Raw genomic sequence first — 16,313 nt, forward strand, 5'->3', positions numbered from 1 at the left:
AGGGCCACAGGTGTGTGAGACAGCACCAGTGTTGGTTCTGTGCCAATCATAACCCCTGGCTGGGCAGGGAAACCGCTTCCCACCTTCCCCAGCAGCTCAGCCACCTCAGGAAAGTCTCTGCATTTCAGTGCCCCTCTCACAGCACCTCACTAACCACACGAGGCAGGTGTGGAGGGGACAAACAAACCTGAGGAACAGAGGTAAAGGAGCAAATTCCCACCCTGAGCTACTGATTGGGAGGGAAACTGCTCCTACACACCCGATGCGCTTCTGCAGCCTCTGGCTGCGGGTCTGCAGCAGGTCCACCTGGGCCTCCAGCTCAGCCTTCTGGTCCTGCAGCTCTTCCAGAGACTTCCTCAGCTGCCGGACGGACTCCAGGAGGCTGCCATGCTCCTTCCTGCTCTCCTCCAGGCGCAGCTGAGAGGCCAAAGCAGCTTCCTAGAAGAAAACAAAAAAAAAAATCCCTCGTGGTCATTTCCCCAGAACCAAAATAAGAGGCACACACAGCACACGAGGGCTCGCTGCCTGCACGGCTCACAGGGGTCCAGAGCTGCACACACACACACCCCAGTCCTGGAAAAGCAGGACTGTCTCTTCTCTTTGGGAAACAGCTCGGAGTTAATCCCCCTCCCAGCAGGATGGCACTCCAGACTGGGGCAGGGAGGGATTTTCAGCCTCACGGTTTGGAAGCAATGGTTTCTTTTCTTTTTAAAGCCACACTTCCAGCATGGTGCCCTCAGCCCCAGCAGCAGCACAGCCCCTGTCCAGAGCTCAGGCATACATACATCCCTTTCCAGCTGTGTCCTCCTGTCCTCATCCAGCAGCTGCTGCCTTTTCCTTCGCAGGTCCTCCTCCTGGGCACAGGTGAGAGAGCAGGTGAGTGTCAGAGCCAGGAGACTGAGCACCACCTCAAGGACAGACATCAGGCCCAAGTTTCAAAATCCCCAAGGACTGTCAGATTTGCTTCATGATCCCTCTGCTCCTCTCACAGTCACTCACTATCCCCCAAAGCACTGAGCAAACCCACAGCTCAGGCTTTCACTGCAAACACCAGCCCTGAGGCTGCACCACCAGGAATGCTTAGCCCTGCTCTGACCTGAGATGGAAGTTGTACCTGCAACTGGGACAGCAGTAGAAGCCCTGGCTGAGCATTTCTGACCAGCTCCCCATGAGGAAGCAGGACTGGCACAGGTAAGGGAACTCCTGTGAGCCCACCAGGCCGACTCACCTGGCTGAGGAGCTGCTCTGATCTGGCTTGGAGGCTCTTTGCACGTATTTCAAGCTCGTTCTCCGCATCCTGGATTTTTCTTTCCTGCACAGAGACACTGAGTTAAAGAGAGAATGGTACAAATTCCTCCCTCACCTAGCAGAGCTCTGCCACAGGGGGGACAACACGGGCTGGGAAGCATGACCTGTTACTCGTGTCAGTCCCCCTGGGCTGTGGAGGGTGGCAGGGGCACAAGGTGTGGGGTACCCTGGGCACCCCGAAGCAGCCAGGTCACACGGAGCAGAGGGGTGCCCCTCACCTTCTCCCTGTGCCTGTGCTTCAGGTCAGTGAGCCTCCCCTCCAGCTCCTCCTGCAGAGCCTTCACCTCGGCGTTGTGGGACTGCCAGAGCTGCAGGGTCTCGCTCTGCACCCTCTGCAGCAGCTCTGACCTCCGCCTCCGCTCCTGAGTGGGGAGAGGAAAAGCCCTCAGTGCAGCACAGGGCTCTCACAAGTGAACAGACACATGGGACACTCTCTGGAGAGCGGTACCTCCTCCTCAAACTGCTCCTTAATCCGGGCTAAGGCCTCCCTGTGCTCCTGTCTCATCCTCTCCATCCTCCTCTCGTGGTCTCTTTCCACCTCCTGCCGTTTCTCGCTCATGAGCTCGCTGAGCTGTGGGGATGAAAGGGAAAGATGTTCCCTTTGAACGACAGCACTGCATGACAGGGAATCCCCAGGAATCAACCTCCCACACGAGCCCAGGGATTGAAATCCAGAGTGTGATCAGGCTGTGGTCTGGGGAGCACAAAGGCTTCACCCCAGTGAGGTGAGATATCCTCTCCCCTAAGGCACCACTGTCACCCCTGGGCAGGGGACGTGGGCTCTCAGACCTCACCACACCCCTGGGGAGAGAAGGTGGGGGAACACTCACCTCCCGCTCGTATTCCTTCACTTGGAAGGCTTTTTGCTGCACTTTCTGACCCGCTCTCTGCAAGTCTTCACGCAGCTGAGCCTCCTGGCTGCTCTGTGCCTCTGCTAGCTGGGTTTGCAGGCTGGAAATGACCTGCCATGAAAGCCACCCACAGAGACTCGTCACCCCTCCGACAGGCTCCATTCAGTGCCCTCCTACAGGGAGCCAGCAGCACGGCAGAGCCCTGCCTGCAGTCTCACCACCCCCTGCCTGGAGCATGGCCAAATGCTGAGACAGACCAGAACCACGGTGAGGAAGTGGAAAAAAAATTAATGCTGCCCTCCCTGGCCACCTTTGGTGACAGTGTGTGAGGAAAAACCCAACAATTCACATACTGAGGACACCGTCTTTACCTCACGGTGCTTCTCTTCTGCTGCAGACTTCAGCTGCTGGAGTTCACCTGCAAACTGTTTCTCCAGCTCCTCTACTGCCTGTGGAAACACGAGCAAAGCAGTCTGGGGACATGATGGATTTGCAATTAAATTCTATCCGTAAGCATCAAAAAGAACAATGGTAACCCCCTTCCAAACTGGATCACGTACAAGGTGCCTTTACTCTCTCTGTGCTTTCCCCCTCCCAGGGGTTTCGATGGATCTCAATCATGCTGTGCTAGAAAAACTAGAAACTGCCCCATTCAAGGACTCCCCATGTCCCTGGAGGACTAAAGCTGTACCCAAAGTGGTGTTTGGAGCTGATAAAGTGGTTTCATTTAGTTCTGATCTGATAACAGAGCTCGGTTTAGCTCAGCAAGACACACAACTATCCTGCTCGTCTTCAAATTCAACGTGGCTATTTAAACAATTGTTAGTTAATCACCATTGTAATAACAACTGGGGGAGTTCTCCCCTCCTCAGTGTGCCCCTAACAGCCCACTTGGCACCCTCCCTTTGTGCTTTAAGTGCATCATAAACACACAGGTGTGATTTAAATCCCAGCGTTTCAGCACTACAGTGCCAGCCAGGTCAGCAGGAACAGCTCGGGGCTGACCCTGATTTGTAACAAAGATCTCACCTTCTTCTTCTCCCTGTCTAACCTGTCCCTGACCTCGCTCAGGAACTGTTCCTTCTCTCGTTCCAGCTCCCTGATCTCTTTCTGCTGGGCTTCCTCCATTTCCAGCTTCATTTCCTCCAAGGCAAGCTGCTGCTTCCTCTCCAGGCTCTCCTTCTCCTTCAGCTGCTGGGATTCCCACTCCTCCCTTAGTTTCTGCAGCGTGGCCTCCTGCTCTGCCCTGGTGGGTTTGTAACAAGGACACAGAAGTCAGGATTCAGTCCTGCCCAGTCAGGGCTCAGACCTGCTGCCACAGCAGGGAAACAGCTCTGAACCTCCACTCTGAGCAGCTGCTGGTGGCATGCAAGATCCTTCCCTGCCAGCCCAGCCCGGTTTGTATCCCCGGGGATGGCAGCACAACTTCTCACCTCATCCTCTCCTCCTCTGCCTCGGTCTCTGAGGCGATCTTGGCTCTCAGCTTCGCCAGTCTCTCAGCTTCTTCCTCTCTGACACGCAGCTCTTCCTCCTCAGAAACCTTTGCCAAGTCTTCTCCTGGAGTCCTGGGAGATGAGCAGCCAGAAAGAAAAAGAAGAAAGGTTCAGGAGGTTTTAAAACCTTCCAATCACCTCCCCAAGGGCTATAGCTCAGCTGCTGCTCCCAACTTGGCTGTACCTGCCCAAATTATGCTCTCTCAGGGCTCCAGATCTTTCATTTCCCCCACACCTGCAGGACCTGCTGCTGGCACAGGAGATGCAGCCCCAGCATCACACCTGAGCAGTGTGGTTTTAAAACACGCCGCACTTAGTTTGGGGATTTTTTTTGCAGGTAAATGAAATCAACTCTCATTAAATGGATGCAGGCTCCCAGGCAAGGTACCTGGATGCGTTAGTACATCTGGAAGCTCCATATTTCCACATGACACCTCTTACTACACGTTTTCCCCTTCAGGTGCATTTTCTGCATCTTCCTTCACACCCAGACTGCATCCCCAGGACATCTCATGTCAAGATGCTGTTTCTGGCTGCTCAGTGTGCTAAGAACATAAGTATCAAGTCCACCAAAATAATATACAAGCCTCAAGAGAAAAATTCCCCCAGGGAAAGGACACAGCTCCCAGTGTTGCTCTCAGATCCTGGGTTTCACACAGCCATCCCTTCTGCCCTATTCCTGGAAGCCTTGTTTGGAAGTCCCTCTGTAAAACATGCAGCATCAGAGCTCCAGATAGACCCTCTGGGGTAACCTCATCTCCTCTAACACTCCCATTTCCAGTCCTGTTACGACCATTTAGCCCAGGATTTGAACATCTGCCAGGTGGCAAAGCTCCAAGCACTGAGCTGGAAACTTCTCCCAGGTTAAACATAAGAGACAAGTTCCAAAGGCTGCGTGTGCATGGAATCAGAGCTCATCTCACAGGAGGTGGGAAGATGCTCTCCTGTCAGTGCTGGAGAGCTCTTTCCTGAGGCTGCCTGTGCTCTGACAGCAGGGCACTGTCCATCCCAAGGTGTGCAGATCCTCATGCACAGGATTGTCCAAGGCCCACATTCCTCCTCCTCCTCCCTGAGAGCCTGGATCTTGCTCCTTTCCCACACCTCTGGGAAGCAGCACCACTTCCAAGGTGGTGGCTACCACAGCACAGGGTCTGTGACCAGCAGCAATGAAATCCCAGCTTGGAAAGGCTCAGGGGAGGTGGAGTAAAAAAGGCAAGTACCTGAGGGATTTTTCTTTTTGCTGATCAAGCTTCTCTGCTTCCTCCTCCTGCCTTGTCTCCTCCTGGAATTGCTGAATTTTCTCCTCCTTTGCTTGAAATAAATGAATTTCCTCTTGCTCAAGCTCTGTCTCCACATTCTTGGCTATTTCCTCCAGGGATTCTTCTCTAGGCTGGTTCAAGGACTGCTGGTCCTTGATTTCCTCCTCAGGTTGCCTACCAAAGAGAGAAAGGTCCTTTGGCAAAAGGGCGACAGAAAACGGAGTAACACAAAAGGAACAACAACATCCCCCCCAAAGAGTATCAACCCCACACCAAAAATCTCAGAACCCCCTAGTTCAGAAGCCTCACTCAGGCCCACCACTGGTGGATCATCAGCTCTGACTGATAAATGAGACCCAGCCCCAGCAGCACTCCTGAACAACTCGGATTTTGGTCCACCAGAGCTCACCTTGTGAGGGCAATACAAGATCATGAAGGATCTAGTAGCTACAAAGCCCTGGCCAGGCTGGCAGGCACAGGAGCAGATGCCACCAGCACCTGCTTCCAGCCCAGGGATTGGTGCTTCTGATGGACAAGGTATTTCTCTGCAATTGCAACCTGAAGTGTGCTGGGAGTTTGCCAACTCCAGGCAACAGAAAGCCCCCAGCACTCCAAAAATTCAAACCCAGTCTGGTTCTAATTAAGGTGGTTTTTTTTTCAGACAGACAGTAGCAAAATTATAAGGTCTGAGAGAGGCTGAAGGGGAAGGAGGGGAAAATTGAGATTAGTGTATGAAGAAAAATTTTCATTCTTTGCTAGTGCAAGCTGGAGCAGGAAGGTCTCACTGTGCTGTGAGACTGCCAGCATAAGGCAGAGTGACTTCTGTTCTGCCAGGAATCAGGGAAGTAACAGCCCCAGTTATAGAGCCTCGAGTCAGAAGAGAAAAGGTCACTTCTGCAGCCATTAGCAAAAAGAACAAGACAGGAAGGTAGTGGGGTTCTGCAAAAATCCTGCTTCACTGGTGCTCCCCATAATGCCACCTGCAGCAGGTGTCCTTTATCAGGCTGCTCTGCAGAGCAATTCAGCCACTTCCACCTTTTCATCATGTTCTTCCTTTAGCCCCAGTTCCTGCTCCAAAGGAGACCCAGCACACACAGGTTTGCACAGCACCACAATTCCCAGCAGAACAGGGGAGACACTGCACAGGCCTCCACAGCACAGATCCTTCTCCCCCACCTTGTCCCAGGAGACGCTGCCTAATTTTTCCAGTTGCATCTGCTGATGTGTCATCTGACACAGAATGCAAAGTCAGCACAATCGCAGGGACTGAGCTCCTCTGTCACAGAGGAGCTGCAGCTACGGATCCACAAATACCACTGGAATTGCAGCAACAGAAGGGTGGCTCGGGCAGGAGCTCTGACCTCAGCGTTTCATTATTTCAATGCTGTTCCTAGTGGCTGTAAAATTGGGGTGACTGGTTGGGTTTTTGCTGTTCCCCCATCTCAGCACCACCCAAAGCCTTTCTCAGGCAGGGTGGCACTCGCGGCCTCGCCAGCGACACCAGCACGGAGGAGGCTCTCCCAAAGACAAGGCAAACAGCTCCTTCTCACCCCAGAGTCCTGAGCCACAGACCCCCAGGGCTGAGCTGCTGTTCTGGCCCTCCCCAGCACAGACTGCTCACTTGGCACCCCACAGCAGCACAGCTGCTGGGATGTGCACACGAGCTGTGCCGTGCCCACCAAACCACAGCTCCCGTTCACACGCGAGCCCAGCACAGAGGGGGACAAAAGGACACAAGCTGTCACAATCACGACACCAGCCACTGAAGGGAAGCCCTTACGTGTCCCGTGGGGCAGACAGCTCCTCTGGATCCATCGGGCTGCCCAGCGACCCCTCCGCCGCCTCCTCCCCATCGGGGCTCTCTAAACCCAAACACTCCTCTGGTGTCTCACAAGCACCGAGATCCCTCTCGCTTTTGCAGCACAAAAAGAGGGGACAGAAGGCCATGTTAGCTCAGCTCAGGCTAGTGGTTGCTGCAGGTGGACAAGGCAGGGGACGGCAGGACACGCAGGTGACAGAGGTGGCACCAAGCCACGGCTGCCAACGGGACACAAACACCCAACACGGGGCTGCCAAAGCCACAGGGAAGCTCCACACCATTCCCACCACCTCATAGCAGACTAACAGGCAGCTGAGGATGTAACAGGTGCCGGTCTCAAAATGCTGGATGCCTTCCCTGGGTTATCCCCCCCCTTTCCAGGTTCTTGGAGAATGTCCCCAAGGTACATCAGCCCTATCAGCAACACTCACACTGCTGTCCAAATTGCAGATGGAAGTGTTGGCAGGCATGTTTGTATCTACAGTCCTGCTTCATCTTGGAAGTACAGAAAGGAGAGACAAGGCAAGCACAAGCAGCTTTACAGGCAGAGAGGAGAGGATGCTCAGCTGGCAAGCAGGTATCAAGTGATAAAGAGAATTCCTGCAGGCAGAACACGTTTTTGGGGACCCTCACACAAACAGCTTCTCCAAGAACAAGGCTGCAAATCCCATGTCACTCAGCCAGTCATTAAGATGGGCTGCAGTTTCTTCTGCTCACAAGTTTTCCTGGCACAGGCAACAGCTCCTTGGTTCCCAGAGCCCTGGAGAACATGTAACTCTGCGTGGAGGCCAAGAGCTTTGACACAGCTCATCTGTAAATGCCACACTGCAGCTCTCCAAGGAGGAGGGGCTCAAGGGAGCAGGGAGCTCACTGCTTAGCACAGTTTTAAACAAATCACCACAAACAGGCTGAAAACAGCTCTGCTAGACAGCCTAGTCCTCATGGTAACTGAGGGTCGGGAAGCCAGCATTCCTCTTGGGGCAACAGCTGGTGAGCTGTCCACATACCAGGATATAAAACAGCTTAATGCTTACACCTGGTCCAGGTCACCTCTGTGGTGGCCTAGAGAGAAGAGAACTGTTCACATCAGAGCTGGACTCTCCTGGCACCACAAAAAGGTGCCAGGTTGGCCCTGAGAGCCCTCAGGTACAGGCTCTGCCCAGGGGGGAGCTGGCAGCCCAGCAGGACCAGTGCTGAAACGAGGGGCTGACTCAGAACCAGAACAGTCATCAGGCAACAGCCAATGACCACATCCTCCCTGGTTCAGCACCACAGGGCCCAGCACAGCGTGAACAGGTTCACACCCTCCTGGCAAGAGCGTGACTTTTGGACCTTTCTAGAGCAGGCAGGGAGCTGTAAGGGAGACAGAGGAGCTGTAAGGGAGACAGAGGAGCTGTAAGGGAGACAGAGGAGCTGTAAGGGAGACAGAGGAGCTGTAAGGGAGACAGAGGAGCTGTAAGGGAGACAGAGGAGCTGTAAGGGAGACAGAAGGCAGAGCCACAGCTGGAGCAGCCACCAGGAAATGATGGACAGGCAGTTTCACTGCTCACCCAGCCAGAAGTGGTGCTGAGAGAGTGCTGAGGGGGTGGCAGGAGAAGGGAGAGGTTTAGTGGGAAAGACCCTGTGAGAAGCTGCAGCACCTCAGGGTGTTGTACAGGGGACTCCTGTTCAGGTCACAGTGAGCAGAGCAGGGAGGACAAGGCAGGAAGGGCACCAGGAGCCAGAGCTGTCCATGCCTCCTGAGTTTCTCTGTTTGAACCATACCTACCTCTCAGGAACTTTTGTTCTTTTGCTTTGCTCTTCCTCTGTACTGGCTTTGCTTTGGTCTTTTTCCTCTTCTCCCAGCTCCTGGGCCTGCAGGTAAAAGCAAACAGGGTGGAGTTTGTGGCTCCTTCACCATTAAAGACCTTACAGGGGGTTCTGCTGAAGGTCCATGGAATCAGCACTGAGCCCAGGGACCACACAGATCCACAGGCTGTTCCAGAATGTTGGATGTGCCAGCCTCCTCTCCTGGGGGTAAGCAAGGGGCTCCAAACATCACAGGAATGCCCTGCAGGAATGCTTCCAGAAGCACAAGAAGCCTGGGAGCTCAGCTGTTTCAGTACAGAAGATGAACTCCCTGCCAGCACTAAGCACTTGGGACACAGGTTTGGCTTTTACCTGAAGGTCATTTCACATTCCCAAGTAACACTAAACTTCCTGAAAAATGCAGGACAAAAATCTCCTACAAGAGAAATGTCACACACAAACTAACGTGGTGGGGCCATAAAACAAACTGATGTATTGGCTGGGACCAGAATCACATCAGGGCTCAGTCCTGCCTCCCATCCTGGTTCTAGGGCAGCTTGTGCTGGGCAGCACACACAGAAATCCAGGGATTTCTGCCTCTAGGACACATCAGGGTGGGTGCTGCCCCCTGAGCATTCAGTTGGCTTATTTATGACACAGGAAATACTGGAAATATGAATAACCAACATTTGAATGTGAAATAGTATCACCTGCTCCTTTCCCCACTGCCAGCTCCCAGATCCCTCTGTCCCCACAGCACAGGGGCAGGGAAAGGACTTCCCTCCTCACCTGCCAGCTCCACAGGAGGCAGCGAGGGCTCCCCCTCCCTGCTGAGAGTTTGGGTCCCCAAAAACACATCCCATTCATAAATTCTTGGTGACCACGGACCCAGCAGGTGAGCCCAGCCCCTCCTGTGTGTGGAGCAGGGCCAAAACAACACAGAATTAAAACAGCAGTAATTTATGCAAATGTTCAGTGGAGCAAACAGCAGAAGGATTCCCTGCAAGTGCTGTCACCTTCCATCACATCAGCCTGGGCAGAGCTCTGCAGCAGCCCCCCAGCCCCAGCCCCCCTCCTGCCCCTGTAACTAATGACTGCAATTCCCGGGAACGAGGAGCTCAGCAAATGTTTCCTCGCTCAAAATGGGCTCTGTCACTGCTGCCTGGGAACGGGAAGGAGCCAGACAAATGGAGAAGGATAACAGTCACAGGGCACCTCTGCTGAGCCCAGGCATGGGCCTTCTGCTGCCCCTCTACCCCACAGGGCAGTCCCTCCCCAGGAATCATGGGCTGCAGGAATCTCTGGACACATTTGGAAGGTGAAGACAGCACTTGCCTGCAGGAAATGAGGGTAGATTTTAAGCCCTGTCTGTGGAATTGTCAGATCCTTGCCCCTCCTGCCCCAGCTGCATCCCCAGAGGACACCTCACACGCTCAAGACACAAAATCAGTTGTGTGAACAACAGGAATGACAGACCCTGGGCCATCTCTTCCCTCTGCACAGCACAGATCCCAAGGGACTCAGCAGGAGCATCTCACATCAGCTCGGATCATGCCTGCATCCCACTCCTCACCCCCGTCCCCCTGGGCACAGCAAGGTGCCAGCACTGAGCACTTCAGCTTTGCCTTTGTCCTGAAGTTTGGGCACTGACCAGGCTCCCCAGGGCAGTGGGCACAACCCCAAGGCTGCCAGAGCTCAGGGAGTGTTTGGACAGCACTCTCAGGCACAGGGTGGGATTGCTGGGCTGTCCTGTTCAGGGCCAGGGGTTGGACTTGGTGTGATCCCTGTGGGTCCCTGCCAACCCAGGATATTCTACACTCCATGATCTGCATCTTGCACTTTCAGTCTCTGGTAGGGGAAGGGTGGAAGGAGCAGCCTTCCCTCTGCCAGCAGGGCAGCCAGGTCTAGCAGGACACATCCCACAGAGCCTCTGCAGCCACCACAGCTCCTGCCAGACACACACCAACCAAACCCCTCCCATTCTGTGCTCGTGGAGCTTCCAGAGGTGTCGTTTTTTAACAACAGAACATTTTGCCAGTACATTCAAAGCAAGGCAGGCTCCTTACACATGGAAGCAGGCACATTCCTACAACCAGAGTCATTCCAGCCGAGCCTCTGTGTACAGACACAAAAGAGCAGCTGCAGTTCTGCAGGGAGCACCATTTCACACCCAGCCCTCCCCAAACAGGGCTGTAATAAACTCCAACGTGGTTGCTCCAGCAAGCATTTGCATGCACAGTGCCTGCACTGCAGGGAGGGAGAGGGGGAACACAGCAGGCATATGTTTTGTTTTCCCTTCACATCTGATTATGCTCATTATTAGGCACAAGAGGACAGGTGTATCCTCCAGACACAACCTCACAAACCGGATTGCTCCTCTCTGCTGGACAGGTGGGGAGTTTGCCACTCAGGGTCTCCTCCAGAGCAGCTGATCACTCACAATCAGCACAAGGCTGAGTAACCCCAGCTGGATCCTGCCCTCCACGGCGCTCCCAGCCAGCCGGGACGGAGCGGGAGAGCTCCAGAGGAACGTGGGGCTCAGGAAGCCAACTTGGCAACGTGCTGGGAAGACAAGGGTAAACCCAAGATGCACAGCAACCTCCAGTCAGAACTGCCCAGCCACTGCTGCATCCCAGGCTAACACAGCACAGGAGCACAGGCATATGCTCACACAGTGCCACAGACTCCCTGAAAGGAGCCCATTTTCCCTCCACATGAAAGCAGGCAAGACAAACCAAATGCTTAAAAATAAGCTTCCCTCTACCAAAATCTGTCAGAGGGAGTTAACCTCCTTTTCTTCCCATTGATTCTATCGTGTTTCTGCTACACAAATCCTTCCTATCTGCTTAAGTGAAAGAAAAGGACGAATATAGCCACAAAAGAAGAAAGTAAAATAGATTCTACTTCCATCTTTCCCCAGGAAAGCCATTTATTGACACTCATTGGGGCAGGGAAAGCACACAGGGGAGCCTGCACGTGTGCACCCCTGAAGCCATCCCCTACTCAAGGTTTATGTTCTTTATGTAGCTCCGTGCACCTCATCTCTGCAGCAAAAACAGTGCCCTGGCAGTGCTGCTCTGACCCCTGACACCTCACTGTTCACCTCTGCAGAGCCTTCACACTGACAGCATCACACTGGTGGTGCATCTCACCCCAGTATTTCACCTGCCTGTTCACAGATCACCCCTGATCACACACACAGAGCTCACCTTGCACACGGGGCTGCCTAAGACAGGAGCCCCTGCATCCAGTACTTCCTCAGGAAGCTGGCTCTGGAAGCCCAACACCTAAAGAAGAAAGCAGAAAAGGATCAGTGCCTGATGAGAACACACAGGGTTTGCCAGAGATCCTGAGACCAAAATCCTGCCATGGCTTGGAATCCCCACTCCCCACCCCACTGACAGCAGCTCAGCAGCAGTTCCCTTCACTGGATCCCTAAGGAAACCCTCCCTGTGGGGTCCAGGGACATCAATGCCACACAGGGAGGATACTGTGGGACCGAGAGCTCTGCCACACTCCCAGTGCACCCTTCCACTTTGGCCACAGCAGGCAGGGGTGACACCTGGTACATCCAAAGGGCACATGTCCTCCCCCAGCCTCTGCTGCTCCCCTTTAGGATATTATTCATTTCCTCTCATTTTTTCCTAAAAGTCAGCTCCCACAGGCTGTTCATCTTCCAAGACAATCCTCCCTCCTGGCAGTCTGTGGGGGTCCTTGCACTTGGCTGCACAGGGCAGTGTGTGCACACACGTGCCCGTGGGCAAGCACTACACAAGGCAGAGCCACTTGCCAACACAGGCTTGTACCAACCCCGATAAATAATGATATTCTCAGCCATTTGCTGGCCATGCTGCCTCTGCTCCCACTGGCAGATGGCAATGGCAGCTTCCTGTGGAGATGAAGAGATGCTGATGGGCATCTCCCCCCATCTCAGGGCTTCTCTCCTGCCTGCCCTCCCACAGGCACCCTCCAGAGCCAGGTCTCCCAGCCACACACACCCCCCTAAGCAAAAGCTGCCGAGTCCCTTAAAGCACAGTTTTTACCCCGCTTATTATTTTCCTTTTTGCAATTATCTGAGCACAGTCCCACCTCTGTGTGACCTACTTTTCCAGGGATTCTGCCTCACCCAGAGCCCCAATCTGCGAGGGGCAGGGTGACACTGCTGGCCTGTGCCACAGCTGTGAGGGCACTGCAAGAGGCAGGCACAGCACTCCCTGGCTGCACCATCCCAGAGGAACCTGAAGCCCCACACCCAAGGGACAAGGAGTTTTTGGTGACTCACCACAGGCTGAGCCAGCTCCCTGTTGGAGCTGTTGGAGACATGCAGGTCCTCCCCACTGATCTCCGACGCCTTTGAAAGCTGAGAGGAGAATGCACGTTACAGCCTGTACATGTCTTACCCCTGCAGCTTCACCTGGGCATTCCCAACAGGACAACTGGCACTGGGAACACAAATCTGTCCCCTCTGTAACACGGGAAACACGAGGTGACTGAACCAGACACTAAGGGTGTGATCCACAAGACAAGCACAAAACACCACAGGTAGGGGCAGGAGATGGGACTGGGGAGGGCAGAGAAGTGCTCTTCAAACACCCCTGATAAAAGGCACTTGCTTCCCTCTTCATCTGCAAGGATGTCTGCGGCTCTAAGAGCTCCCAGCCCACCACCAGAACAGTACCAGGGTCTCTTAAAAGCACTTTAAAAGCTCATCTTGCTGTGCCTAAGTGCAGTGAGGGCTGCTACGTTCCCACCATCATGAAGCCACTGTTCAATGGGAACACCCCGTGGCCCTGTTGACTTCAGCAGGACAACTCAGGTGCAGAAGCACCCAGGGAAGGGTTTGGAAAAGCAGTGCTTTCAGCTCTAAGCTCTTCAGGACAGAGCATGTTTTCCAGGCTCGGCTTTGTGGTTTATCATTTCTTACAGACATCACGCATCAATGAACTAGAGAAATCATCAAAATCAGCAGGAAGGCAGCCAGATTGGAAAGAGATCATTCATCAGAGTCCATACTCTAACTCAGATCCTATTCTGGAGCATGACCACGAGCAGACAGTGCCTGTCTGGCAGCCCAGCTGCGGGGCCAGGCCACTGTGACACTCGGTGCCTCCTGTCAGGCTGCAAACCCAACCCCCCCGGGTCTGCAGCGGCTGTGGCCAGTTCTCCTCCCAGAGTGGGCAGGCTGGGAGGTTCTGTGCTCAGAGGAGAGCTCCAGAGCCAGCCCCAGAGCTCCTTCCTTCCCCGCTCCGACCTCGCGGCTCCCGGCGCGGATCTCGCGGCTGGCACTCACTTCACACCCTGCCCCAGCGCTGCACAAGCTGAGAGGAACAACAGAAGGAGGGAGACAAAGCAGCACGGACAGCTGGGCTCGGCGTGAGCTCCAGCCTCAAACCTGCTCGCTCAGGACAGACGGCAGCGCTGGAAGCTGAGACTGTTTCTCCTCCAAGACTCAAAACACGCCTGGCAGCTGAAGGTTTTGCCTGTCAGTGGCTTTGGACAGCATTTGGTGCGTGCAGGAGAGAATGACTGCCTAGCTCGATCCTGGAACGCCAGTCTGGAAATTCAGAGCACTTTGTGCCCCCCCAGGAACACCCTGCTGACCAGGAAAGCACTTGCACTGGCTCCACAGAAAACGAGGCAGTGCCCCAAGGGCTTTCCTGAGTCAGGGCCTGAGGAGACGACAGGAAGAGCCAACACCAACCCCAAACCATGCAGGCAGGTCTCTTACTTCACCAGCATCCAGCCTGCTCTCTGGTTTTGGATCAGCTGCTGCTTCTTCCCTCACTTCATCCACCATCTTTTCTCCACAGGACACGGTGTCAGCAGTGGCAGCCAGGCTCCCCAGCTCATCTGCCTCAGCATCTTCCACAGCTGCAGGAGCAGCTCCAGGCTGTCCAGGACTGCTGGGCACATCCATCCTTGCTGTGCTCCTTTCCCCCACAGACTGGGGCAGCTCCTCAGCTGCAGGGATGTCACCTTCCACCTCAACATCATCTTTGTCCAGTACCTCATCCCCAGCAAGTTCCCCACCAGAGCCCTCCTTGTTCTGGCCAGACAGGCTGCTGTCAGCATCTCCAGGAAGGATCTGAACTGGAGATGGAGGGCACGCAGCATCAGAATCCAAGGAAGACTCTTGCACTTCTTCAGCATGTCTTGATTTTAAAGATTCCTTCTAGGCAGCAAGTCAAACACAATTATAGCCACAACATTCTCTCTGGGGGGATGCAGGGGTCAGGAATAGCACAGGCTCTCCTACAGCAAGCAGCAAAAAAAAAATAAATCACAAAGCTTTGGGTGACTTTGAGACCTGTTTGACTGCTTTTCACACAGTCCCATTCCAAAACAAGGGACCTCACTGAGATAATCTCATTCATTTCTTGGGCTCTCACTTGGGTTTTTTCATCTGTTGGTTTTTTCATTCACAGGGTCTCAGTGGACAAGAGTGGGCAGCACCCCATGTGCTCCACAGCAGACCCATTTATGCTTCCACATGAGATCTGTTCAGTAAGAGATGGGAATGTGTTAGAGACCATCACCGGTCATTCTACTTCTGTCTCATGTTTTAAGCAGAGAACAGTAGGCAGGATCATCATCCCACCTTCCAGCAGTACAGACTTGAAGGTGGGCACTGACTGAAGCTCAGAACAAGCCTGTGACTAACACAGGAGGCTGAGAGATGGCAGAACCCACCAGTCTGGGGAAAAAAGCAACCCCAAATTAAAGCCTAGTCACCCAAAGGCTCCACTGCCTCTCCCAGCAGTGGGGACGCCACAACCCCCACTGTGGAGAGCGGAATAGCCAGGAGGGAGCAGGAGAAGGTTCCCTCATCAGCATGCAAACAGCCCTGCTCGCAGGTCCCACTTCCTCACTGTTTTATTAATGCCATGGTGTCTCATCAAACGTCCCCTCACCCCGCGCGCGGCACGTCCCGGACACCCAGCGCACATTTAACGGGGTATTTTTATCCCAGTGCTGCTGGAACGCAGGCAGCTCCAGGCCCGGAGCTGGGGCACGCTCCCTGGTGTGCCATTTGTCTGTGAGACCTTCTCCTTGGGGCCAGGGGAGCCATCCATCACGGCTGGAGAGGCCAGGGAAATCCAATCCCTTCCCGAAAACCCTGCAGTTCTGAGCCTCACCTGTAACTCCCTGTGCAGAGCAGTGCCTGGCTGGCAGAGGTCCCCAGAGTCACCACCTGGGAAGGCCTCGGTGACACCAGAACCCAGAGAAAGGTGTGCAAGGGCCATTTCTTTAGGGCTGCTCCAGTGGAGGAGTTCTCATGGTACTTCCTTTTATCTGGGGATTAGGGTGGCTGGAAAGGTAGGCTCCTCTTGGACAGACTTGCTTTAGAGTTCTCCTGAGGACACCCCACCAGGAGACCTGACAGCATCCAGGATATCCCACATGAGACCAAGCTGGATTTTGATGCTTGAAAAGTGCACAGGCACAACAGAACAGAGCAGTGTAGCACTAATACTGTGCACACAACAGGGTTTCTCTCCAGGCAAGTTCACTTCAGTTACTAAAATATCCCAGAATAATTTCTTTAGCTGGCAGAATCCTATTTTAAGAGCAGTTATAGACAAAAGCTTTTGTTAATGTTACACCTTGATGATCACAAATGCAACTCTCCAGAAGAGGGAACTGTGCCAGCCAGAGACATAGGTGGAAGAAGAGGAGGGAGGTTTTCCTCCTGCAACAGACTATGGATTTTCTATGGATTTCAGAGCTGGGACAAGTCAGTTGGGTCATAATTGGCTTTCACTGATCTTTTCACAAGCTGTAACATGTTTTATGT

General features: G+C 53.9%; 1 protein-coding gene across 1 annotated transcript in view; it reads right to left on the reverse strand.

Annotated features, from left to right (window-relative positions):
- CEP164 (centrosomal protein 164) overlaps positions 1 to 16,313 on the reverse strand; it is a 31,700-nt gene that overhangs the window by 6,443 nt on the left and 8,944 nt on the right. The window contains exons 8-21 of the mRNA XM_025895770.2: positions 12,801 to 12,878; positions 11,728 to 11,805; positions 8,499 to 8,584; positions 6,692 to 6,823; positions 4,873 to 5,085; positions 3,593 to 3,724; positions 3,189 to 3,405; positions 2,531 to 2,608; positions 2,139 to 2,270; positions 1,757 to 1,879; positions 1,527 to 1,670; positions 1,229 to 1,312; positions 786 to 854; positions 260 to 438 (exon numbers count right to left, since the gene is read on the reverse strand). Of these exons, the coding sequence (XP_025751555.1) occupies positions 260 to 438; positions 786 to 854; positions 1,229 to 1,312; positions 1,527 to 1,670; positions 1,757 to 1,879; positions 2,139 to 2,270; positions 2,531 to 2,608; positions 3,189 to 3,405; positions 3,593 to 3,724; positions 4,873 to 5,085; positions 6,692 to 6,823; positions 8,499 to 8,584; positions 11,728 to 11,805; positions 12,801 to 12,878 (1,745 nt within the window). The remainder of the gene's footprint in view (positions 1 to 259; positions 439 to 785; positions 855 to 1,228; positions 1,313 to 1,526; positions 1,671 to 1,756; positions 1,880 to 2,138; positions 2,271 to 2,530; positions 2,609 to 3,188; positions 3,406 to 3,592; positions 3,725 to 4,872; positions 5,086 to 6,691; positions 6,824 to 8,498; positions 8,585 to 11,727; positions 11,806 to 12,800; positions 12,879 to 16,313) is intronic.

This window comes from Manacus vitellinus, unplaced genomic scaffold (assembly GCF_001715985.3).
Source record: "Manacus vitellinus isolate BGI_N305 unplaced genomic scaffold, ASM171598v3 scaffold_41_pilon, whole genome shotgun sequence".
Taxonomy (NCBI): domain Eukaryota; kingdom Metazoa; phylum Chordata; class Aves; order Passeriformes; family Pipridae; genus Manacus; species Manacus vitellinus.